The 26575-nt window shown below is 48.1% G+C and overlaps 2 protein-coding genes across 2 annotated transcripts; both read left to right on the top strand.

The window, feature by feature from the left end:
• The first annotated feature begins 558 nt into the window (after positions 1–558).
• Positions 559–9578, top strand: LOC135811814 (uncharacterized). Its single transcript, XM_065325059.1, has 7 exons — positions 559–1022; positions 1158–1289; positions 1487–1778; positions 2003–2403; positions 2742–3440; positions 3690–4928; positions 5162–9578. The coding sequence occupies exons 1-7, from the start codon at positions 741–743 to the stop codon at positions 8906–8908; spliced, it is 6792 nt and encodes a 2263-aa protein (XP_065181131.1). The 5' UTR covers positions 559–740; the 3' UTR covers positions 8909–9578.
• A 3259-nt stretch (positions 9579–12837) lies between these two features.
• On the top strand, positions 12838–26042 carry LOC135811824 (ephrin type-A receptor 3-like). The gene is made up of 14 exons (XM_065325070.1): positions 12838–13153; positions 14239–14482; positions 15057–15167; positions 15966–16139; positions 16661–16895; positions 18252–18288; positions 19276–19437; positions 20857–20924; positions 21708–21813; positions 22038–22085; positions 23037–23129; positions 23664–23777; positions 24623–24708; positions 25197–26042. Exons 2-14 carry the CDS (start codon positions 14296–14298, stop codon positions 25420–25422), a joined length of 1647 nt encoding a protein of 548 aa, XP_065181142.1. The 5' UTR covers positions 12838–13153; positions 14239–14295; the 3' UTR covers positions 25423–26042.
• The last annotated feature ends 533 nt before the right edge of the window (positions 26043–26575 follow it).

The raw sequence follows: 26575 nt of genomic DNA, 5'->3' as shown, positions 1-26575 counted from the left end.
GTGCTCACACCGTGAGGCACTAGTCCTAGCACAGTAAGACCATGACAGTGAATTTGAGAAATTGATCACCGGTATAATGTACTATAGCCGCCAACCTTGTAGGCGACACGCACTGTACACGTAATATTAAATACATTCATGGTATACGGCCAATCAGAACTGTGACGCACATGTACCTTTTGTCGTAGTTTTGAATCAGTTGAGACACACTTAGCGTCTTTTTACCTGTCTTCAAGGCGGATTATGTCGGCCCGGCCAGGCGCATTCATTCTCGGATTGACAACATATCACTTTCCTGGATAACTACAGCCATGTTAGTGCTGTCATTTTGAAGTTGACATGCGCTCTAGCCCACTACGTGTCTTGTGCTTTCACGTCACATAACGTATTGACAGTTTTCGCCCACTGCATGTAACTGCATACATGTACGTGGGTGTAAGCAGTCAAGGGTAAGGATAGCCACACGTGCATGCGTTACCGAGGGTATTACAGGAGAACGACAGGAATAGTATAAAAGGGAAGAAGAGCTCTGCAACAAAATTTAATCATTCCCAGCTCTCCACTTGAAATTGTCTTGAGAAAATTATTTTTTCCTCAGCCCCAGATTTCACCTTCAGTTTCTTTGCTCTTTTTACCCTAAAGAATCACTATTGTACTACTGTGCCTTCTTCGCGACTCACTATTTTGTTGACAAGAAATTTGGCTTCAGCCTCCAGTTCGAGATTAGCCTAGCCAGCGTAATGGCGGCCAACGGGCTACTGGTAGCGGCACTGTTGCTACTAGCAACCGTTCTACCTAGCCAATCGGCGACGTTCAAACTCTGGGACCTTGTGTCCAGCAAAGACGGCGATGCCAACACGATCACTCAACAAGGCAAGCACTATCGTGCAGTGTCTCAGGGTGAAAACGTTTCTGTGATTTACGAGAATTATGATGGCGCGCAAGTACAAGTGGCGTCGATTCAAGATCGCGATGACGTCATGCCCGCTTCTTTCCAGCTTCACGTGACCGTCGAAACAGAGGTGAGATATTGTCGGTTGGATTCGTTTACTTGGAAATCAATGCATACGGTTATGGTATGTACTGTAGCTATCGGTATATCAGATCATGGCAGTGAAGAGCAAATTGTGGTGTTCTGTTTTCTTTCCCATTCCCAGGCGTCTGTGTCATTCTCCTGCGGCGAGACAACGACAACACCTGTGTCTGCACTGACTTCAGTGATCCACGGCTCGGCACCCAGAACCGAGATGACATTCAACAACGAAACAAATTCCGTCCACTTCACCGTGGTAAGACATACATGTAATTGTAGACTTCACTACGCAGCACCAGATCATACTTACTATAATAATTTGCTACAACAAACAAATATACAACCTTGTATTTAATAATTTCAACATTTGAGAGTCACATTGCTGTTCATGATCTTCTCTTGCACAGCTCGTGTTTTAAACTTGGAATGAAATGCTTGTTTTCATGTGTACAGAAGCGAAATACTGAGGCTGATCCAAGCCGTTTCCATATCAACATTTATGTGGCACGTGATAGGCTGGCAGCTGGTTCGACAATTCACATGTCAGGACGTCACAGCAAGGTTGAGCATGACTCGAAATGCAGCACTGAGGCACACATCTCCCTGACCCACTCCAGCCACGATGAAGAAGACCTATGCTCCGAGCGCTCGGAGACCTGTGAACACCTCTGTGACCCAGCTACCGGATCATGCGCTTGCACAGAGGGTTACATCGTCGACACGAAAAATCCTTCCAAGTGTTTGGGTGAGTGAACTACTTGATCTTAAAATCCATCATGTTGTAATGCCAAAGGTACTACAAAGTCGATTTACCAGTGAATGAGTTTAGTGCAATGTTGCACCATAGCATCTGCGGTCTCGCTCTGTATGCTAATTCTCAAATCATAGGAATTATCGAAGCATATTCGTTATTCAATATGCTTCAAACTAACTTTGGACGAATTGCATGCTTTCGGTCTTCTTCTGTAGAAACCCACCTAGTTTCCATGACAATTCCAGGACTTCAAAAGTCCGCAGAGCAGTTTCACCTTCTCCCCGCTGGTCTCGAAATGTACCTGGTGTCCCGATTCAGTAACATCGCACAGAACGGAATTCACAACGTTACCGTCAATCACGATAATGTTGACGTCACAACCGTCGACAGCGGCAGCGCTTCAGCACAGGATCATGCACATCGTCTCGTCCGCGCTCTGAGTGACGCTGACGAAACATTCACCACAGGCCTTGCCCTGAGCGCTCCAGTGGACGTCCGCTCATCATCCCCAGTTGGAGTCAGTGCAGCACGTAGCAAGCGTCAAGTCCCTATCTGTACAAACCTTCAAGTAGTAGTGAATAGGGTTGTCCAAGGACTTGATCTCAATAGTTTGAAGGTAAGCTTGAGTTCTGAAAATCCAACCAGGACTGACTGCAGAATGTTGTTTTTCCAATGGGATACGATAGCAACTGAAAAAAGAATTATGCTGTGAAGACTGTATGAAGCGCAATTCCGTATTTGATATTTGAAAGCATCATGAGTGCATTTCATCAATTCTGTTAACGTTACTAGTACTTATGGAGAATTCCTGGTTGTGACAGTCAAAGTTTTTCTTCAAACGTTGCCCCTTTCCAATCTCTCAGCTTATGAATATATGGAGAATTTCTTAGAATATTGTACGTTTCCTAACTTACGCTCCTTTTTATTCCTTGTTCTCTTTCCTCTTGCTTACAGCTACCCACGGACTTCGACCTGATGGCTCTCTGCACCGATGTGACTAAAATCGTCCGTACTAAGCGGGAAATCGTAATCCCCATTCCAGTTCCCGATGCTCTGGCCAGCACCTTACTCCCTGGTAGCAGCACCCTGAAGGATACCACACTCTCACTGACTGTGTCCATAAATCCTGTTCGTGTGTTATCACTCAGTGCCCAGACTACCCTGGTGGCAGGTGCCAGCAACGTCGAGGTCAGCATATCGTTCAACGTCGAGACTGGTGTTGCTACCATGAGCGGCCAGGTCAATGGCCTTAGCGTCAGTGACATACTCTCAGTGTTCTCCCCTGGTCTGGCTAGTTCAAGCGGCTTGGAAGGTGTCTCTGCTGACGAGGTTGAGCTGAGCGTAGAATTCGGTAAGAAAACAGCAACTCGATTCTACTTCCGTCTGCTGATCTCCTCTGCCCGTAATGTGGCGAGTAGTTTGATCGGTGCAGCTGGACTGCCTGCTGACGGTCTGCAGGACGCACTGGCTGCTGCGAATCTGGATTCATTCGACATCAGAGACGTTGAGGTTCTTGCAAGCAACGAGGGTGGACGATTGTTCATGAAGGTCAATGGGCGACCACAGTTGCCCCAGTTTGATGTGCCAATCTTCGTCGAGATCAGTGCTATTGACGTGGGAACTCCTCAGCGATCCGTCTCCTATATTTTCGATGTAAGTAACCAGTTTACGCAGTGCAAATCATTTTGCAGATCCCACATACAATTGTGTAAATTCCGTGCATAGAGAGAGGCATGATGTAGAATCTGGAGGCATTCCTTGTGTTTATCATGTTTTCTCCTATATGGTTCGCTGATCTAAAACAACGTCAATGTTCACTTGGTTCAAGTGTGTGTACACCTTCTAATCTTAGCAGTACATTGCCCCTGATCCTTGTCCGTGTATTTACGCTTGCTCATGCAGGTTGCAGGAAGTATCGACTTGGCTGCAGCGCTGAAGGGTTTCATCCCAACACTGGATCTCACCAGCATTCCTGGATTCGGCGATCTCCAACTTCCAGGCTTCGGTTTGAGCATTCGCAAGCCACGCATAGGTCTTCCTGCTCTTCCCACTCTTCCAGATTTCTCAGCTAAGCTACCCAAGGTTCGATCGCCCCTACGCGGAGTCAACCTACCTCGCTTTCAGTTGCCCGGTGTCAATTTCAATGCCGTATTTTCACCTAGTATTGGAAATCCTCTCTCCATCGGTGGCGGACTCGGCGTTGGCCCATTGTGTTTGAATATGAAGGATAACGTCGATCAGTCTCCTGCCAGCCTCAACGCTATCGTTCAGTCCCTCTTCTCCTCATTGGATATCCAAAGTTTGAATCTTCCAGAGGCCTTTGAGGACTTGCTGGACATCAGCGTGAGTGAGTTGTGCTACAACAGGACCAATAAGACATTCACCGCTGACGTCAGCTGGCCTAATACCATTGAACTGATTCCCAGCAAGCCAGGATATCTATCACTGACGAATACCAACGTTAGAGTGGTCATTGATGCAAGCAGAAAGCCAGTACAGTTTGATTTCTCAGCCGAATCTACCACCACGCTCGCTACATTCCCTCTTCAAGTCGCCTTCACTCGTGAGAGATCTGGAGCCTTCATGTTCACAGCCACACCAACTCGGGACGAGATCACAACTGGAGATGTTGCAAAGTCATTCGGATCTGCTGGTGCAGAGCTTCAACAGGCGCTGGATGCAATTCAACTGTCAGACGTCACACTCTCCAATCTGAAGATCGAAATCTTCAAGACACCAGATCTCACCATGCGCATGGCAGCAACAGTCTCCTACAGAGATTTGCCATCGGTTTCATTTGAAATGGTTGTCCACAAGCCATTCCAGGCTGGTTCTTATCTTGCCTTGGGCATTCGTACCACCTCAACAACATTCGCTAAGGTCGTAGGCTCCGTCCTGCCCTCAATTGATATCAGCGACGTACCATTGGTCGGGGATCTAACGGTTCCAGCTACAGCTGTTCTGGTCCGTAGCACAGGAGCTCTGTCAGCTGTCAACATGCCATTCGACGACACTGATATCAAATCTCTGGCAAGTAAGGTCACCACCACGAAGATTTCCCTGCTCTTCCCCGTCAACTTCCCTCGTGTTGGAAAGAAGAACTTTATCGCCGCCTTCAAGGGCATCAGCTTTGACTTCAAGGTGAGGCGATGTGCAGTATTGCGTTGGTGTGCTTTACCTTTCTTAAAACTTGCATATACCGCACACTACCGAAGAAAGAGAAATGAGCAGCAAATTTCACCATGAATATTGTATTACCTGCTACATAAACGTAATACATAACAATTGACAGTGTAAATATTAAAAAAACGCCTTATGAGTTTTGAGGGCAACCCACTCAAAGCTGTTCTTGCTTTTTTTATGTTCCTCTACAGGCTCCGGATGCTGACACTAGCCTCCTGGATATGCTTCAGCTGGCGGCTCCTGCCGTACCCATGAGCGACTTGCAAGTGCCAGACGGCCTACCTGGTCTTGAAAATGTCTACATTCAGCGTCTGAGAGTGGATGTGGCTAAGAAGTCCATGTGCGTGCAGGCCCGACTGGAGGGACAGACGTTCGACATCGTGCCCAGCTATCTCTCCATGGATAGCATCGCCTTCAACCTGTGCATGATGAAGAAGCGAGGAGCAACTGATTTAAACTTCAATGTGGCTGGTTCAATCACCCTGGGTACCGTCCAAGCAGAGGCTATGATCACAAAGAAAGGCAACATGATCGAAATGGCCACTTCCATCCCTCAGCGTATGGGTGTTGCTGATGTTCTCACCGCATTCGGATCTACAATTATTCCAGATGGTGATGCGCTAACTGCTGTTCTCACCCAGAACGGATTCGACTCGTTTGGACTGACTCAAACCTCGCTCAACGTCAATACGACAACGGCCAGTAACGGAAAACGGACCAGTAACGTTGTCATGACAAGTACGGCCGATGTTGCTGGTCTCCAAGCTGGTATCGAGATCTTGATCTCGGGTTTGGGCACAACGCAGAAGCGTACCGTAGCTGTCTTCAGTATCAACAGAATCAAGTTGGCAACGCTAGTCAAGAAGGTTAGTGGACTGGATATTGATGGTCTTCCAGTTCTGGGAGACCTCGCAATTCCTGCATCCAGTATCACCATTTCCAGCAAAAACATTGCATCCCTACCGAGCGGCTTCAACTTCTACAATCCGCTGGTGACTGGTGCCAGAATAACGCAAGGCGTCTCTCTCAACTACCTGCAGAGCATTGGTGGATCATTGAAGAACTTCAAGATGAGCCTGCGCCCTGGCAGCTTTGACCTGGATCTCGCTGAACTGCCATCGCTTGAAGAGGCCCTGGCCATGCTCATTCCTGACATTGCATCCTACGACATCTACAGTGCGCTGCCGAATGTTGTTCCTGGAGTGTTCGGTCTCCGAATCAATCGCATCGCCTATGACAACAGCATTGGCAAGATGTCCGTTGAAGCGGCACTCGACTCATTCACTCTCATTCCAAACCTGCTGGAAATCTCCACGTCCACCGTCAAGGCCACACTCACTAAGACGCCACGTGGAGTCCGCACTGCCAACAACAGAGCCCAGATCACACTTGAAATCAACGGTGACGTCATCCTATTCGGCATGGACCTCCGCATCCAGATTGCGTATCAGCAGACGAAGAAGGCATTTGGCATTCGCATAACGTCGCCGTCCGGGGAGATCAAATTCGCCAAGCTTTTCGACTTGCTAGGCTCAGCCAGCAACGATTTGACAAACCCAGCCGTGGCCGCGCTACAACTGCAGTCCTCGGCTATCCGTAATCCAGTCTTCGCAGTCAACAAACAGTCCGGATCTTTGGCCTTCCGCATCAAGGGCACTCCAACCATCTCTGGATTTGGCTTATTTACTGCCGAAGCTTTGGCAAATACGGCACCGCGACAGTTCATCCTGACACTCAACGCTCGAGAATTCAGCATGGCCAAAATGATAGAGACTCTGACTGGCTTGGATTTGAGCGGCATACCCTTCCTGGGACTTCTCAACGGCCCGTCGAACATCGGTGTGACGCTCAGCGCAACCAATGTCCCGCGCATTCCCTTCCCAGTGTCTTCATATCCTCTCAATGAGACAACAAGCATTGATCGTGGTCTCGGATTTACTGTGGCCTTCCGCATGCCAGATGACTGCAGCGGTGATCCCATCTGCAACTTCTGCCAGCTCATGCTGGGGTCCCAGAGTATCATCTTCCGTGTGACGGGAATAAACGGACCCCAAGCCACAGTGTCCTACCGCCTGCCGACTCAACTTGTGCTGGGACCACTGAAGCTGTACAATGTCGACTTCGGCTTCTCTCTCAGCGCCACAAGACCACCCACAGTTGGACTGACCAACATTGAACTGGACGTACCTGTACCGTTCCCATCTGAAGGACAAGAACCACTGAAATTCAAGGGCAGCATGTTGATCGACCCGACAACCAACGTCGAGGCATCACTCGCTATGATTGGTATCTATGAGAATGCATTCGGCATCCCAGTGTTCTCGTTCGGTAACGTCGACCTTGGATTCAGGACGAACATTGCGTGTCCCGTCTGTGTCTCTCAGCTCAGGTTTGGCGGCGAAGTAGCTCTCGGCCAGCGCTGCTACAGAGGAAACGCAGCAAACTGCGTTATTGCCCAATCCATTTTCAATGTGGATGCTGTTGACGTCAAGAATAGCTATTTCTACTTCGCTGTCAACCAGCTGAGCTACCGTAAGATCTTGACGGCCGTCGGTGTCCCTGACAATCCTGCTCTGGTACTTCTTGATGCAGTGAACATGCGTAATGTGGAGGCATCGTACTCTTCCATTGATCGTAACATCCCGTCAGGAATCATCCCCGGTGGCAAGACAATCAAGGCTGGACTCACCATGAAGGGTATTTTCAATGTCCTCTTCCTGGTCAATGTCCAAGTGGACGTCACGGTGGAACTATTGTTCGGCGTTCCAAAATCAGTCAACGCCCTGGTGGCAGTCAACCCAATCACACTTGGGCCACTCAGCATGACAGCTGCCAGCGATAGTAGTAAGGGACCAAAGTTCGAGATGGTCGCCAAGGTCCTGCCGCCAACATTCTACATGAGCATGGATGGTAAGATCTCCATTCCCGCCTTGCAGTACACTGCATCAGTTCTCGCCAAGATCGATAACAATGGCTTGAATGTAGAGGCTAACGGCCCCATCTATGGATTCCCTGCATCATTCCTGCTCAAGGCTCAGTTCCGAAATCTGAGACAACCTGATTCTTTCGAGCAATTCCGTGTTGCCGGTAGCTTCAGCACGTTGGGTGCCCAGCTTGTGGATGGCGTCAAGGACCAGTTGGAAGCGGCTAGCCGTGCTACCAAAGCACAGCTAGATGCGGCCGTGGCGGAATTCGAGAAGGCTGACCGTGCTGTGGCAGCTGCAGTGGGCAACCTTGACCTGAAGAAAGTGGCCGAAGGTAACGCTAAACGAGCTTTTGACTCTGCAAATAATGCACTCCGTAGTGCTGAGGACACCATCAGAGGCCTCTGTAGCATCCGTGACTGCAATGGTTGCCAGAATGTACCCAAGCCATGCACCAAGCAACACTGTAGCTGCAGCATTCCATCAGTATGTTGCTCTGGCTGGAGTTGTAAGCCATGTTGTAAGACAGCCTGTGTACCCTATCCCACATTCTGTGGTACCCACTGTGTCCCATATGTCGACCCAGCCTGTGTGACTGCTAACGGAGTGTGTGAAGGTATTCGTAGTTCAGCCTTCGCAGCACGCGTAGCAGCCCAAACTACCCTGTCCGGTGCACAGGCAACCTTCAATGCTGCCGCTGAAGCAACTCGTGTAGCCACGCAAGCTGTGGCCAATGCTCGTCTTCTCTCCAGAACAGCGGCTGGTGTTCGTGATGGATTCCAGGCAAGCTTCAATGCCGTCAACAGCGCCATTTCTGGACTACTAAGTGCTTTCCGCATCAACCACATTGGCTTTGACGTCCTCGTGGATACGGTGAATGGTGGACGCATGCAAGTGTCACTTGATGTTGTCGCCGCCGGTCAGGCACAGACATTGTCGACCACTATCGACTTGAACAACATTGCTGCGTACGCCGCTGAGCTGGCCAAGAAGTTCTACGGAAACTTCGTGTAAACAACTGTCGATCGTTGCAGGTCTTATTTTTATATGCATCACACATCAAGCACTTTAGCTTCATTCCAATAGTTTTTTTACGATTATAACTCAAATTTCCATCCAAATTCAACGACAATTTTATACTTCACCTCCAACCCTGATTATGGGAACATAGTTTATACCCACCCTTATTTTAATTTTGAAGTAACAGAATTTTAAACATAGCAGTTATCTGTGATACATTTTGACTCATCTCAATAATCACTACTGATCTACTTCCATGTACATGTACTTAACCGTTTTAATTCAATCGAACGAGTGCTCCAGTTCTACCCACAACCCATGTGAACGTTGGCTGATCATGCTGAGCCCAGGCAGTGTACTGGTGCATGGCTGAATACGTGCCAAGATGTGGAGGTACAGGAAGTCGAGTAGGAGCATACATTGATAGTGCTAGATATTGTTATACCTCACAATGTTAAGTACCTGTTGAAAAACCCCCTTTTTTCGATGCCAGGTTGCAACGCTAACGCCGAGACCCCTGGTCGGTCGAGTTGCTCCCTGCACATCGGCACGTCGTCCCTACATCCCCTGTGTCTTGTCTTGTGTTTGTCTCCACATGTCTCTTTGTAGGGCTGTGTTCCCAATAAAAAATAAAATAAAACAATTATCGAGAGGATAAACCCCATTTACACTGAGCCTTTGCGAATGACGAACCTTGCTTTATGCTGAATTGAGATCAGAAGTGCACATTCCAACAGAGACCGTAATTAGAAGACAGACAGAGAGACGGAGAGAAATAGAGAAGGAGAGAAAGAGAGAAAGAGAGAGAGAGAGAGACAGAGACAGAGACAGAGAGAGAGAAAGAAAAAGAGAGAGGGAGAGGGAGAGGGAGAGAGGGAGAGGGAGAGAGAGAGAGAGAGAGAGAGAGAGAGAGAGAGAGAGAGAGAGAGAGAGAGAGAGAGAGAGAGAGAGAGGGAGAGAGAGAGGGAGGGAGGGAGAGAGAGAGAGAGAGAGAGAGAGAGAGAGAGAGAGAGAGAGAGACGGAGAGAGAGACCTTTGCACGCTTATCACGTTTGCTAAGATACTGCGGAAGGTTGAGCCTATAAGCTGTTATTACTCTGTACTGTATTTACACTGACAGAGAATGAGTGAATCTGCCAATCATTTTTCAGCACCACAGACACTATCATAGACCATGACACGTCAATCAAGATCATAAGTCCACGTGAGCGCTCGGCGAGTCTATGCGACACCACAAGGCTCATTACGGAGGATTAGCAAGACGAAATTCGCGTTCGCGTTCGCAAACATTTTTCAGTTAGCGAACTGGATTGCGAACTTTCGCATTTTTCGTTCGGAAAAGTAGTCGGAACACGAATCGCGGATTCGTGTAAGGACAGTCATAAATTTACTACGCTATACTGTCTGCAGACTCTGACGACGTGTCAACGTCATGCATGTGCGAAGTCTGTTTGCTAATCCTTCTCATAACGCGAATTCCGTCACTGAGTTCGACTTCCCTTGGAGAGCGAACGCGAACGCGAATTTCGTCTTGCTAATCCTCCGTATTGTCTGTGCAGTACGTCAAGAATGCGACAACGGCATAATTGTTATAATAATAATTATGTAAGTTATCTAAGCCAAATGCTTGTTGTATCTGTCTACGGTCACGTGGTGTTGTATGCGTTACAGTCACGTGCTTGACTGCTAAATAATTATCGTTGTCAACTTTCAAGAATGCCGGTGCTGAAAAGGCCTTCGGCTATCGGTAAGAGGGCCAGGGGTACGTCGCCATTGCCGAGCCACCGTGCTCACCGCGGAGACTACTCTGTGGGTGTTATTGTTGTGAAAGTGGACCACAAAGACCCTAGGCTAACGGGGAGTGGGAGAGGGGTACTGTACTTGCGCGATCAGTGCTCCTGGGTAATATTATTTTCAAAGTCCATCAAAAATGGGGAATTATTCACTACATTTTTCAATGCAGGAAATTGCCTGCCATAGGCTCTGTATTGTTCTGCAAATGTCAAGCACGGCCGCAACCCAGACAGCTCCAATCATTCAAGGAAAAATGCAACAAGTATCTGCTGCACCTGAACTGGCAAGCAGCCACCGACGCCCTATGGAACGGTTTAGACCAGTGCCTCACTAGCATCCTCCCCCCCCCCTTACCACAATGTGACGTTATCTTTCACTCTGCTTCTCTCACGACCATCTGCCCATTGTCCTTGTTTCACACTATTATTCATTTCCCCTCTTCCTCCCCTCTTCATGGTTTTACTGCATTATGGCGCGCTTTGTCTGCGTAGACGCCGAGACCTTTGAGGTCGGCAGAGCAGCCTGGCCCCGCCACCACTTCTCGCACATATTCGGGAATATAGTGGACTTTCGTATAAAATAAAATAATTTTTTTTTTTTTTTTTTTAATGCTTTTCGAGCAGAATGTGCCAATTGTTGAAGCATTATCCGCAAAGCCAAAGGGCTAAACAGTCTGCATCCTTCGCTACTTCAGTTAGTGGCTACCCGCAAGTGCATGCTACATATACAATGTATGTTGGCGTTGTTGGTGCACTGTACTCCGTCTGACCTGTCAACGACTAGACACCAACAACAATAATCACGAGACTATCCTAGGCCTTGCCATTCAGACGGGTGGCATTACCGACAATGTCATGTACTTACTCCCTGTTGGTTGTTGTGCCCTGTTCAGGCTGTTGTTTCACTTTCTGACTGTATAATGAAGTGATGCCTTTGGTGAACAGTTTATCAGAACTCGTAGCAGTCATAGCGTATCATTGGTTTGAGGAATAATGCAAACGAGAAACGTCTGAAGAAAAGTTGACCGTCATCACCAGGACTCGAACCAGGGACTTTCACTGGAGGCCAGCGATGCTCTAACCACTGAGCTGCGGTGTAGCTGTCATTATAGTTCTTACTCTTTTCTTTTTTTAAATACGTGTTGTAACTTTTGATGCATTTGATATTTTGAGACCTTGTATATAGAATATCACCCATCACGTTATCGCCCTAACCCAGCGCTGCAGTCAACTGTGTGGTGAGCACAAGTCGTTGCGAGGCTTTCCCTACCTTTGTCAGTGTCTGTAAGGACGTGCACATCAGCACAAGAACACAATGAGTTCACTTTACAAGCTTTCATGTATTTACATGTCTTGTAGATCTACACACACAGTGGGACCTCCCAAGCTAACTCGCTAAATACAGCGGAGCCTCAGTCTCCGACCACTTTCCCAAACCGACCAATTGTTCTCGGCGATCGGGACCGGTATGTATATATTTGGCTGGAGCTCTAAACCGTCACATGTTGCCAAAGTCAAGGCAGCTAGCTTACTCAAAAATCGTTTGCGCAATTACCTAGTTGGTGGCCACAGAATCAGATAAAAAGTATTTATATAGACTTCAGGAGATATCAGATGCACACGAATCGGCATTCCTTACTGAACCTGGTCCATGCCTCAAGGACGGATCGAAGAATTGCGCGCTCCATCGCCTCGCCATATCGGCGAGTAGACCGTGAAAAGGCTGAGCGCACTGCAACAGTGCCCGAACTGTCCGTGTCAGTTTGCGAGCGATATGAACTGCCAGCGCAGAGTCAAGCCTATGGCACCGCACAAGCAGGTAAGCACTCACCGGCGTGCGCGGCGTGGCCTCAGCCGTTGGCATCCTGAGTGGTATGCTCAGGTGACACAGATCCACAGCACGGAGCCAGCAAGCAGAGTGGTTGAGTCTACCATGGATATGTGGATGGACCACCTCCTATCAGTATCCAAGGACTTAGGTATCACTACATCAGTATCATTGGCGTTGGGATGCGACCATAGACTACACCGTAGACGCACAGCAGGGCGCGAATCTACGGGTTTCACAACTCCATGACCCTGAATGGGCCTAGTACATGGTGCACACCTGGCGCACTGCACGGGCATTTTGTGCCTGCCTTGGCTTCACCGAAGCCGAAGGCGTCATGAACTGCCCGCGATTCCACGGTAAAGCGTAAACTCGTTGCAAAATTCCAATCCGTCAAAAACACACACCTGGGAACGCTCACTCCTCGGTTAGTTAGTACTTAGTAAGTTAGTGGTTCAGAGCAGTGCAACTGCAAGGATTCCGAATGGGCGAGCGAGAAGAGAGAGAGACGTGGACGCTATTTGGTCATTCAAAGGTAGTCGCTAGCCAGCGCTTGTTGTGCGTGTGGTGTGGGTTAGCACGACGCATCCGGTGTGGAGTTTCGTGGAAAGGAACAAGGTTAGGCGAGTGATTCCATATGGGAATTAATTTGAGCATGCACCGCAATGTTGATTGATTGATGTCTGCGTGGGCCGAGTGAGACAGGCAATAGCGATGCCCAGTACACGGTGGGAGAATAGGGGTGCAACCTATCCACAATACAATGTGCTGTCAGGCAACATGTTATACTGTGCAATACCATGAATACGGGCTTGTGATCATCCAATGAGCCACTTGTGCCAGGCCAACCCCCTAATCTGTTTTTTTACTGCGGACGCATTGGTGATCTGAACTGTCTTTAAAATAAAGTGAGAGATTCTCGTTGTTTGTACGCAGTCAATTTGCTCTTTCACCAAAAGTGATTTGACCACCCGCTATATAACTCATCAATACAAATTGGCTGAGCCCTCCCCCCCCCCCCCCCCACACACACACACCATCACCACACAGGCAGACACACGCGCACACACACACACACACACACACACACACACACACGCGCACGCACACACACACACACACACACACCATCACCACACAGGCAGACACACACACACACACACACACACCATCACCACACAGGCAGACACACACACACACACACACACACACACACACACACACACACACACACACACACACACACAGTGACACACACATAAACACGCACTGACGAAGGCAGGGAAAGCCTCGATGATAGCGAACAGCTATGTTAGACATAGTAACTTGTGCTTGGATTAACTAAATTACTTACACCATTCAACAGCTTGCAAGGCTGATGAATTGACCACCACTAATTTTAGCCTGGTATCCACCACACAGCTGATCGAAGTAGCCTCACTGGCCGGACACACGCACACACACACACACACACACATAAACACACACGCACACACACACACACACATAAGCACACATGCACACAGACACACACACACACACACACACACACACACGCACGCACACACACACATTATAACATATCTACGTGGATCTTCAATACGCACAGTTGTGTGACGTACAGCACAACTCCTGGTATGTTAAAGTTCTGTGCAACCTAAGATACACAATCTCTGTTCCTACTTTTTATCCATCCTGGACAGGCTCCACCAGTAGGCACACGAACACCTGTGCAATCCCAGCGCCGCATTGGCATCAAGATGGTGTCCCTGGGCTTGACGGATTACATTGTGCTAGCTATCGGCGTCGTAGTGTTGCTCTTTGCCATAGCAACAGTCATCCTGATTATCTACTGTGGCTACTGCAAGGAGGTCTGCGGAGGCTGCTGCTCGAGCAACGATGAAGAAACCGCACGACCAATGACCAGGCCTCAAAGCCATCGAGCAGGTATGGGTTCTACGTTCACACGCCGTCATACTTCATGTGAAGTCAGGTTGTATGTACACAGATACTGATACGCAGACACACGCGCAGATGGGCAAACACACACACACACACACACACACACACACACACACACACACACACACACACACACACACACACACACACACACACACACACACACACACACACACACACACACACACACACACACACACACACACACACACATGGGAAACAACCCCATGCACATTTCAGCTCAATGCTGTACTCACAAAGCACATGTCGTCTGACGGAATACCTCCAACTGAATTCCTTATAATTATAGCTATGCGAACATCAACAGGAACCAGGAACAGCAGAAATATGCTTTGGGAGAGAGTCATGACATGGTATCCAAAAGAATGGACAAAAGAAAACGTTTGTAGGTTAGATTTTCATCACATGTGCTTCATAGGTGCATTGAAATCAAAACGTCAACTTTCCTGTAGTGTTCTTGCTCGAAATCATGTTTCTGGCCCTTTTAGAATGTTGTTGTTTTCACATTATATTCCGGTTCTGTGTTCTTCTGCAACAGGCATGCCGCGGGGTTACAACATGAAGGCCAGGTCGTCTCTAACACCGCTCGCTGCAAATGACGCTCTGGAGCAGTTTTCTTCAGGGCAGCTGGAGCGCCTGCGACGAGACGGTAAGCGAGGAGCTCTTCCGGTAGAACAAGTGCGGATTGCCACTGCCATCCTTGCACCACATGCCGTACAATGTTGCTACAAATCAGTGAGCCCGCAGAGTTGGATATTTTGAATTTCTGACCCGGCGTCCGGTTCAGATCATAGCCATCCAGATGTGCTGTAGGTAAAGCAGGTATGGGGTTGGAAAAGCTGTCTACATGTCACTAGCTCACTGGACGTCGTCTAAGGCCCTTGGTTCACTGCGGGTAGGAACTGTGGTACCGTTAGTAAGATCACTATCTTTAATGATCATGCTAGGGTACGCCGGAAACAGCCCTAGACCTGTGGGACTCCCCTATTCAAAATTTAATATAAAGCAAGAGTAATGGCTGTACTATAGCTTTTGTTCAATGCCGTAGTCTGTGTCCCCGACACCCTACACAAGCACTTGGGTATTGCTGCGTAGCCTACTGTATGGTGTTGCACAGTGCATTCGAGATTTTTTTTACTAAGGCCACAGCTTCCAATCATGACATGCAAAGCAGCGGTGCAGCATCGCAGGCATAAATCGTGGACGTGGTGACGGGGTCTGATGTGCTCCACCGACCTAGGGTCTCGGCTTCACTGCACAGCAAACGCGTCGAAAGATGCCAGCCTACTCACATGCATTGCCCATACATTACATATTTGGCACTAGGCAATGCACTTGTATGTGAGCGATGCAGTTCAATTTGCCAACTACTAGTACGTTTTTAAGGCTGGATTTGAATACACGCCGACATCTCACCTGCTGCTTCTCTGCTTTACCTCCCCTCCAGATATATTCCTACCGGCCGGTATTGACACCAGACCGGCACCGCCAGGTCAAGACGAGCCCGAGCCGATCGAGCCGATGGAGGACGAGTTTGAGGATAAGGCCATGGACATGGGGCTTGTGTTTGTACCCGGACAGGCGCTGAGCGATTTGCCCGACGGAGGGTACAGCTTCCCAGGTACGTTGAGACAGCAGTGATCGGTCATCTGACTTGAAGATTCTCCGCTGATGAGACCTAACAAGTTCAAAGCAGCTAGCTGTCCGGAAACTGAGTAGCTTAAAGATTATCGTATTACAATGTTGCTTTGTTTGCATCTGAAACAATCACCAAATCAACCTGATTCGCACCTGTAATTGTGCGAACCGGAACTGATAGGTTTCTCGGAGTGCAGACTCCGGGTTGTGGGGTCATTGGCTTTGATTCTGAAATCGATAGTTGATAATGGTCAGCAGCACCCAGCAGTCTGAAGCTCGGTGATTATGTCGCCTTGTAACAACCTGTCCGCCAGTGCCAACAACTTTTCCCTCTCTAATGGGACACATGCATCACCTTCCAGTATTTTGGATTTGCGGGAGCAAAGGACCCCTGAGACTCGCATTTTCAGCTGTACCATACCTTGCACTTCTCGAGAATGGATTATCGATTTTAACTTTGCTGATTCTCCTTTTGTTTTGCTCTCCTTTTCCGTGCACTCTTAGACGATGAAATCATACAGAATGACGAAGAGGCACCTCCACTGCAGCCACGGATGTCCGGCAACTGGAACATTGTGAAGCAGAGCATGCTGCCGCGCACCAAGCAGATAGTGATGGAGGAGGAGGAGGTGAGTGGCTGCGACGCGGACCACGACGAGCTCTACTACGCGTCGGCTCGCAACTGTTTCCGATACATTGCGCCGAAGCGAGTCAGCACCCTGGAAGAAATCGGCCATGGGTAAGGTGATCATCTGGGGATCTCCCCCGGAGAGGTCTGGGAATTACATAGCCAGCAATCGCATGTCATCTCGTACATTGAAAATCAACATAATTTTGCGAATCGACCTTTTTTTCAGGATCACTTTTCAACGAGGACGAAGCAAAGTCGGCCGAACGAAGCCTAGAGGAAGAAAATCACCCTCTCCACTTCACCATCACGATACTGACATAGATACGAGATGAAACAACTAAAAAATTCACAAGAAAACTGTACGACCATCATCGCGCTGACTTTGGTCTGACTTTGGTCTGAGAATTTCTATCACGATCAAAAATGTACGAGGAGCACTCAAAAATCAGCCACAGACGTACCTTTATCGCTCTCTACTCCTTTTTCAAGGCACAAAAGTCGACTCTCCACTTTCAAACCAGGAACCAGACATACCAGTGGTCCTTTTCAGCTGCTCCACGAGCGCAGGAAATGTTCACCAAGGGGCGCAGAGCAGCATCCATTCCAGAAAAATAGCTAAAATACGAGTGAGACTGCATGCCTGAGTACATGAGTACATGTATGAGTACATGCAGAAAATAGTCAATTTCAGCGTTTCTGCTCCAAACAGCAACTAGCTTCGACTAGAAACAAAGATCACACCAAAGGATCAAACAACAACCATTTTCTGCAGTTTTTTTGCAGATGGCTTCCTTGTGCTTGGCCCAGCACGCCAAAAATCACACCTCGGAGGAGTACAAAAATTACAACTCTCAGATGTCCTTGATTGCTGGCCATGGTGTAATTTTTGTTATGGTGGGTTAAGGGGGTACTAGGAAGTCTCACCGCTACTGGTGAAAGGACCACTTCCTTTTCATTATGATAGTACGACATGGTCACCAATCTCACCATGCATGATGTTGACTGAGCATTAGCCCCAACAATTCATGCACTACCAGTGTGTTGTAGCATCTAGAGAAACGACACAGGCAAAATAGTATGTGAAGCGATGTTGGTCTCACTCTCGAGGTGCACTCCCTTTCCAGGTGTCCCTGGGGCAGGGCCAGTTTGTGTAGGCTAGTGTAGTCAGTCTTGGTGGAGGGGTGGGGGGTCAGGATGGGGTCACAATCATGGATGTGAACACATTTTTCATAGAAGATCACGTAGACCCTCCAAGTCAGAAGTTGAAAAGCACATCACTTCCGATGCTAGTGTCTCGTGTATTCTCTCTAGGTGCTCCGACTCCCTGTTGCACGGTGAGTGCATATGAACTGTGCCAGCACAACATCACGCATTCATACCTGTCTATCAGAACAGCTTTGAGTTACGGGGCAGGGAAACTGATTTCAATCAAGTTCTTTGTTTGATTCCTCCCTTTGTGTTCAGTGAATTTGGATCCGTGTTCCGTGGAGTCTGGCAGTCGGTGAGTGGCCACTGCAACTACCGTGCTGTGATCCTTAACTTAGCCGTAATTACTGAGTAGGGGGGGGGGGGGGCTACAAATATTGATATGCACCATATTTCTATTAAGTAAACAGTTCAATCAAGTTTGCAGTTTGCTGCCTGGCAAACGTAAATTCGATAACTGTTCCATGGCTGTGGTAACAATGTGACGTCCACGAATAAAAATTGTAATGGAATCAAGTGCACGATTCTTTGCTGACATTGACCTGTTCTTTTGGAAGTTCATCTACGGGTTGGAAAATCTTGATTGATTGATTGATTGATTGTTCAATTTACGGATTGACCAAAGGCTGTGGGAGCCTGTCAGGGGGGTGGGGGTGGGGGGGGGGGGGGGGGAGGGAGGGCTCTCCAGTGGAACAGAAGATGAGGGAGAAAGGAAAGGGAAATGAGTGACATGTATGGCTTTTCATCAACCAGCACACCATGACTGCGCTCTCCAGCCGACTTCGACACATTGCCACAGCGCACCACCAGCAAAGCGACTGGAGATCGCAGTTATGGTGTGGTGGTCGATGAAATATCTATACAGAGCCAAATGCACGGTTTACTTAGTCAATACCGAAGAAAAAAGGACCAAGAAACTACAAGTTACGCTATAATATCCACGAACACCACCAGTTACTAAACAATCCGCTCATGCGATAACATTGCACGACACTGACCGACGGTACTGACGTTCTACAACTAACTGGCAAGTTGGAAGGCTGTTGGAGTGCGCATCCAAGATGTGCGAGAGCTGTTAGCCAGTTAGTTGTAGAACGTCAGTACCGTCGGTCAGTGTCGTGCAATGTTATCGCATGAGCTGATTGTTTAGTAACTGGTGGTGTCAGTGGACATGATAGCGTCACTTGTAGTTTCTTGGTCCTTTTCTTTTCTAAAAATTTATCCTTGGCTCTCCATTCGAGTCCATTAATCAATACCGTATTTATTTCTCCTCGCATTGCAGAGCACACATGGAGAAGTGACCGTGGCTTTAAAGACGCTGAAGGAGGACAGCTCCAACAGTGCTCTGGGTGAAAAGAAACTGCTCGCCGAAGGACTGACTCTGGGCGGCTTTCACCATCAGAACGTCTTGACACTCTACGGAGTGGTCGTCTATGATCGCAATGTATGTTACACAGCAATGCCATGTGGTTATTTCTTGTTGTGATGTGGGTAGAGGACATACTGGAACATATTGGGACATACTGGAACATACTGGAACATTCTGGAACATACTGGAACATACCGGAACATGCTGGAACATTCTGGAACATACCGGAACATACTGGAACACACTGGAACATACTGGAACATACTGGAACATACCGGAACATACTGGAACACACTGGAACATACTGGAACACACTGGAACATACTGGAACATACCGGAACATACCGGAACATACTGGAACATACGGGAACATACGGGAACATACGGGAACATACTGGAACATACCGGAACATACTGGAACATACTGGAACATACGGGAACATACTGGAACATACCGGAACATACCGGAACATACCGGAACATACTGGAACATACGGGAACATACTGGAACATACCGGAACATACTGGAACATACGGGAACGTACTGGAACTTACTGGACTGCGATCTGGCTTCTGCCTGAAGATACGGTCAACCTGGCGAGTAACAACCTTGCATAGAGGAACACTACATGTCTCTTAAGACCAAGTAACCACTTGACTGCATACTATAGTAGCAAGAGTACATAACCCCCAAGAGTGTACAACTGTCTGCACAACCTCTGTGCAGTGCTGCGACGGCAGAACTTCACATCACGTGACATGGTTCAAAAGGTTACACTGGCAAACAGTGCCAAGTGATCACAAGAGAGTTGTGCCCAAAGCTGGGTTGCGTACAACCCTGTATCAATCATGCACAGAGTGCAAATAATGTGTACGGGTTCATCACGTGATGTGAAGCTCTGCCGTCGCAGACCCCATGGCTGGAGTTGCACACTCTTGGGGGTTATGTACTCTTGCTATTACCCTTGCACAGGCCCGTCAGAACCGGTCAGATTATTTCCGGACCGACCTCTTGGCCACAAACACGTGTTTCCTACTGTGGAGGGCATGTGTACCCACCACCATATGGATACGCCAAGTATGGAAGGCCACGATACTACCGGACCAGTCGAAAACTGCTTCCGGCGGTCCTGTCGCAAACAATAACGACTCAGGAAGAACAACACTTTTCTCCTGCACGATTGATGGTCGTGATTTGCAAGGTTGACTGTACTTCAAAACTCATCATAATGTGTCAGTCAATTCATTGGCAGTGTAATGAACAGGAGGGCGAGCTCAAAGGACCTCCATCTTATTTATCTGAGTCAATAATTTGTTGTGGCTTGATTAAGTTAGGCATTATCACTGGAGACGAGGAATGTACCACTTTCTATGATATTGGTGTTACTGTGAATGCGTGTGTGTGCGCTCGTGCTCGCGCGCGCGCGCGCGCGTGTGTGTATATATGTATGTATGTTTATGTGTGTGTGTGTACTTGTTCATGTATTCCACTAGATATCACTGGTAACCGAGTTACTGAGCGGAGGATCATTACTTAACCACTTGTCCAGACTACGTCCCGTGTAAGTAGTGCACTATGCAAGCCAGGCTGAGCTAGGAGCATTACGCCATCCGCCTTGCAAGGCCAGAAGCCATCTTCTTCACAGCATACACTGTTGAAATATCAATCTCAGATGGGTGTAGCAATACTTATCCTTTCAACCCAACCTTGTTTTCCTGCATCGTGAGCACGTTGCGAGCGCATTGCTAGTGCGTTGTTAGTGCCTTACGAGCTTCTCAAGATCAAGGGCCACCACCTCCGCTTGGGTCCAGTCTGTTGTGCCCTACTCCTCTTTCCCAATAGCTTACTCTTCCTATGAAAGGTAGATGCCCAGGAAAATGCTTCCTCTGTCCAAACAGTACTTAATACCACAATGAGCAGAACTTACACTAAAACCTGTAACTGAAGACCATCGTGACTAGCCTGGTACTACCGACCACTTTGCCAAGCACGGACGGTCTCACATTCATGTATCGTTGTGAGGTGCAAACCTTTAACTACTAAAGACCACCTGCCACTAAAGGCCGCTTTCTCTGGCCCCAAGGGGTGGTCGTTAGAGACGGCTTTATTTTTTCACTGGCTCTTAGAGACTGGGGCACTATTCGATATAGGGCACTATTCAAGAGAGGGCTAGTACGGAAACTCAATTCTAACTAAACTAACTAAATTATACAGTGAAATCTTTCAAGATGATGTTGTTGAAGATCCTGGAGTATGTCGTTCTTCTCAGTATCATTGCATTATTGTTTCCAAGGAAACTGAGCAATTCTAACTCTTTCTCAAATTCCCTCTTTTTGGTCCATAGAGCCGGCGACGAGATGGATCCGAAGCTACCCGAGAAACTTCTGACTGTTGCCCAGGATGTAGCCCGCGGGATGGTGTACCTGGCCGAGAAGAACTTCGTCCATAGGGTAAGGTGGGACGTCTTGTGACAAGCCGATATGGGCGGCTTATGAAACGTTATGCAATTGGTTCGGGAACAAAGTTGCGGGACTGGTCACACACACACACACATACATACACACGGCTCTTTGTTTCACCTACTCGGCAGGCTCATCACCTGAGCTTACAGTTTTCCAAATTTCACAGCTTGTTTCATCACCGAGGTACTGTTCTGTTTTCTCCCCCTGTCCAGGACCTTGCCGCGCGGAATATTCTGCTCAGCGAGAATTCAACAGCCAAGGTAAAACATACTGCTCATGTACTGTATGGTCCATTGCCCATGTGCATTTGAAATCTGCAGATCTCGGCTAATAGACACGGTGCACGTCACCTCACCAGCACAGTTCGTGTAGCGCACACACATACATACACACACACACACACACACACACACACACGCACACACGCATGCACACACACACACTACTACTACTACTATAGCATGACTGCCCATTGGGCAATGTCACCCCCACATACGCACACGCACACACACACACACACACACACACACACACACACACACACACACACACACGCACATACACACACATACACACACACACACACACGCACGCACACACACACACACATTGCTGTACGTGTGTTTTGTTTCCGTTTTATTTCCGCTCTTTCTGTAGGTATGTACACTGTGATGGGCAAAAATACTTCTCAGTGTGGCAAACAGCTTGATGTGATTGCATGCAGATGCTGTACATGTACTGGACTGAGTGGCAAATAGTGGGAAGAAAGATGTGGGGAAGTTCCTTCCTGTCGCCTCCCGAAACACCCCCCCCCCCCCCACACACACACATACTCCTCCATCAGCCAAGATATGAACAATGACACATGTTCCCATACTGATGAAATCCTTCATTAGGATGGGTGAAGAAGCCCAACGGATGGCTTACGAAGGACACTAACACTTCCACCTCCACCCCGACCCACCCCACCTCATACCCATCCCACACCATCGCCCATAACACACATGCGTGCACAAACACGAACACACACACACACATACATACACGCACACACAAAAACACAAACATACTCACACAAATACACACACACACACACACACACACGCATAATTATGTGCACATGCACACCCGATCTGTATCATCATGGCGTCGCACTAACACCACAAACATACCAATCCCTGGAATCATGCGTTGTGCTGCCATCACTGCAGATTGGTGACTTTGGATTGAGCAAGCTGCTATCGGATGATGACTACTATGTCTCGCATGGTGGCAAGTTACCATACAAATGGTGCCCTCCAGAGGTGAGTTGGTTCAATCTTCGCAGAGTAGAGGCTGCTTTGTACAGCCAACAAACTTGCCAACACCGACCCTGGATCGGGCACAAGAAAGGGTTTTTTTCACAACTTGTCATTGTTCATGTTAAATGTGTGCCATCGAATGGTTACATAATCTGAAGATCATTACCGATGCCCGTGTGCTGTGATTAACGTTACACCGGCCCGAGGTTGCTATTTACGAGGATGACTGCACACCTGACACGGTAGGAGGTGGGCACCTTGTTAACCAGAACTGCAAATATGGCAATGAGCAGCATAAGGAGTAGGCGACAAGAGCAATCCACATTGGGCATTCAGAACTTGGTTTTTGATTTGTAAGTCGAGTCCGACCTGTTAAATCTGGCCTAATTCAACGAAACCTGGTCGAAAATCTAACTCCCCATGATTCACTCCACAGTGCAACCCGGATTTGAGAGGAAACAATTCAAGGTCATTGTCAGAGGGCCTCTACGAAGGTTGTATTCTCATTACCTTCTACATCTCCTGTGTGCGCTGCAGGTGATCAACTACCGCAAGTTCTCATTGGCTAGCGACATATGGAGCTACGGCGTTGTACTGCATGAGATCTGGAGCTTTGGCAGAAAGCCCTACTTCCCTATGGACAACGAAACTGTAAGTTTCAGTCAACACATAGCCATAGCTATCCTACGGACGGATGCGGAAAACTCCGCTTCCAGCCGAGTCTCACGCGAACCGTGAATTTTTTTAGCCATAGCACACAGTGCAATGAAGTTGAAGACACCACTGCAGCTGTATTTATGGCGTGTGTTTACCGCCATATTGCCAGGTGTGTCTTTACCACCATGCTCATCAACCGTAGCACACAGTAGACTATGGAAAGGTGTCTGACATGCAATTAACTAGAAATGTTGATTTGTGTTTTACTGGGACCTACCGGTAGCACAGGCGTGTTGCTTTCTTACAGAGCACCCTGGCCAATCTACCATACAGTACTATATTGTAGTGATGATGTTTGTGAAGTGAGGGTGTGCAACGTAAAAGAACAGTGCTCCTCAATGGAATCTGATCGCATGAGGGAAGTTTGCTCCCTGCACCCGTTCACATCCCATAGGCGGAGGCGAAGGCAGGGGCGGTAGTGAAGGCGGAGGTGGGCGCATATCATGTCGAGAAATGTGTCTAACCAAAGCTTTGCTTTTATGAGACCTGGACGCGTGTGGATGGAAGTGCATGTGTGTGTGTGTGTGTGTGTGTGTGTATTTCTGAGGGTCTGTGTGTATTCTGTGTGTCCATGTGTGTCCGTGTGTGTTTGTGTGTTGTCATCCCATTGCGTGTCTTGTGCTTCCGTACACTCAGCACAGAGATAATAATTGATATCAAACGCAAACCATGCTTGAAGCTTTGAAGTTTGCATTCTGCCTTCGTCAAAACCCCATTCATATCTGTGTTGTCTTTGAAGAAATTCACATTGATCATGTTGCTGCTGCTTTGCTGTACAGGTACTGAAGAAGGTATGTGGAGGCTACCGTATGCACCCACCACCCGGATGCAGCCGCCACCTATACACGCTGATGTCAGACTGCTGGTAAGCTCTCCAGTAATAGAACCCGTGATGACAAGGTTGGATTTCATGATGCAGCAGTGCACACTGCGTGTTTTGGTTTTCTTGTAGCTTGTGTTGACTGAAAGGCTTTGCATGCTTCGTGTGTGCTTTGAAAGTATGGCACTACTCAGCCAACTGTCAGTCAGCTGGCAGTAAGGGCAAGCTGCAACGTACAGAACAGACAACTTTTTCAATTGACAAGTTACATATGGATCTCTCCCTCGTTCAGATGCAGGCAATACAAACACGTGCACACCCATTGGATAAATTTATAGAAAAGAAATAGGATTAAGGAACTGTTACGCTTTAATGTAACTTGTAGTTCCTTGGTCCTGTTTCTTTTCCGTAAATGTATCCTTGGCCCTCCATCTGTGTCCATTCTTACACCCAATGGAGGTGAACTTTATGTGTAGACATTCCCTTACCAGCTAAACACTCTTGTTTGTGCCATTGCCTGCGATGTTCTTCAGGCATCCGGATCGCAGAAAGCGGCCGACGGCCCTGCAGGCGTACGACATGCTGATCAAGAACACTGACAGGCTGCTGCAGCTGGACAGCGCTGCACGGAGGAGACTCAATGGAGTGCCGACCGACGCATACCAGCTCGGCGCGGGTATCGAGACCAGCAAGGAACTCTACCAGGACATCACCGCCAAGTACTCGCACTTCAACCACGACATCGGCGGCATGGACTAGGCCTGTCAGTGGTGAGTAAGTCGGCAGGCAGGGCTGTGCGTCTCTCCGCGCCTGTGCAGGCTACCTGTAGTCGTTTCTGACGTACTTGAGGTACATGACATCATATCAGCATGTGATGACATCATTTTGAGGTAACATGACATCATCTTGAAGTATTACGACATCACCTTGAGGTATCATGTAATCATCTTGAGGTACATACCAGGGCACCATCGTGATGTCCACAATGCTGTCAAGGATTATAATGACAGCATTCCAGTATATCGAATGCGTGCGGAATATGTTTTACGTGCATGCGATATTCCGTTACCCTACAGTCGCTGATATCTACTGCAGCTCATCCTGCTTAGACAACTTCTTAATGAGAACAATCATTTTCGGATTATGAAATATTTTTCGTGTCCGTTCCCAAGGGAGTGGAGGTATCCGTTCCCAAGGGAACGCACGCCTGTCACTGATAAGTGGGTCATTATTCTGCTTGGTAGCAGCGGTTGAGTTCCCTTGGGAACGAATATGATTTTTACTTTTACGGCAAGTATTACCAATGATGACTGGTACGGTGAGGATGGGCATATCATTGCCTGCATCGTCCGCCCTCGAAAGTCGGGTATTGATTTCAAGATGGCCTGAGGCACCAGTTGTTCTAGTTGTGCATGTGTTGTTGCTCTGTCCGACAACAGCCTGTCCGTGCAGCGACTAAGCGAACGGTGTACGGTGAAGTAACGTTAGCTGGACCATGCATGAGATCGATCGGTAGGTGGACATTGCGTTCGTGTTGCGTTGGGTGACCAAGCGTTTTTCTGTGCAACACTGACCTGTGGTCTGCACAGCTCACATATTCAAAACACTAATGATCGAAAAGCTGCGATTAACGAATCATGTAAGGTTCCCTCAAATCAAACACTCAATCACAGTCTCTTCGCTGCAAACATCACAAAAATGGGGAACACCAAATTTTCGGACCTGGGCCGCCCATCAGCAGAGTGAAACAGTATTTTTTTTGTTGCCATGGCTGGCTATAATCGCCCTCACCTCCTCCTTGATTGGCCTTGGCCATGAGTGTGTGCGTAATAATAATAATACGAACTTAGAAGTTGCGACTTCGGCGGTAATAGTCATGAAGTTGATTGTTCCAACTAGGAACACACGCTTC

The sequence above is a fragment of the Sycon ciliatum genome, chromosome 3, assembly GCF_964019385.1.
Source record: "Sycon ciliatum chromosome 3, ocSycCili1.1, whole genome shotgun sequence".
In the NCBI taxonomy this organism is placed as follows: Eukaryota; Metazoa; Porifera; class Calcarea; order Leucosolenida; family Sycettidae; genus Sycon; species Sycon ciliatum.
The sequence above is the reverse complement of the archived record's forward strand: the minus strand, read 5'-3'. Positions and strand labels throughout refer to the sequence as shown.

Bases quoted from the DNA above. Each gene is read 5' to 3' on its own strand.
- LOC135811814 (XM_065325059.1), top strand. From the start codon at position 741: ATGGCGGCCAACGGGCTACTGGTAGCGGCACTGTTGCTACTAGCAACC. The intron at 1,290-1,486 runs GTAAGACATACA...TCATGTGTACAG, and splicing joins ATTCCGTCCACTTCACCGTG to AAGCGAAATACTGAGGCTGA. The intron at 4,929-5,161 runs GTGAGGCGATGT...GTTCCTCTACAG, and splicing joins GCATCAGCTTTGACTTCAAG to GCTCCGGATGCTGACACTAG.
- LOC135811824 (XM_065325070.1), top strand. From the start codon at position 14,296: ATGGTGTCCCTGGGCTTGACGGATTACATTGTGCTAGCTATCGGCGTC. The intron at 15,168-15,965 runs GTAAGCGAGGAG...CCTCCCCTCCAG, and splicing joins GGAGCGCCTGCGACGAGACG to ATATATTCCTACCGGCCGGT. The intron at 22,086-23,036 runs GTAAAACATACT...CCATCACTGCAG, and splicing joins GCGAGAATTCAACAGCCAAG to ATTGGTGACTTTGGATTGAG.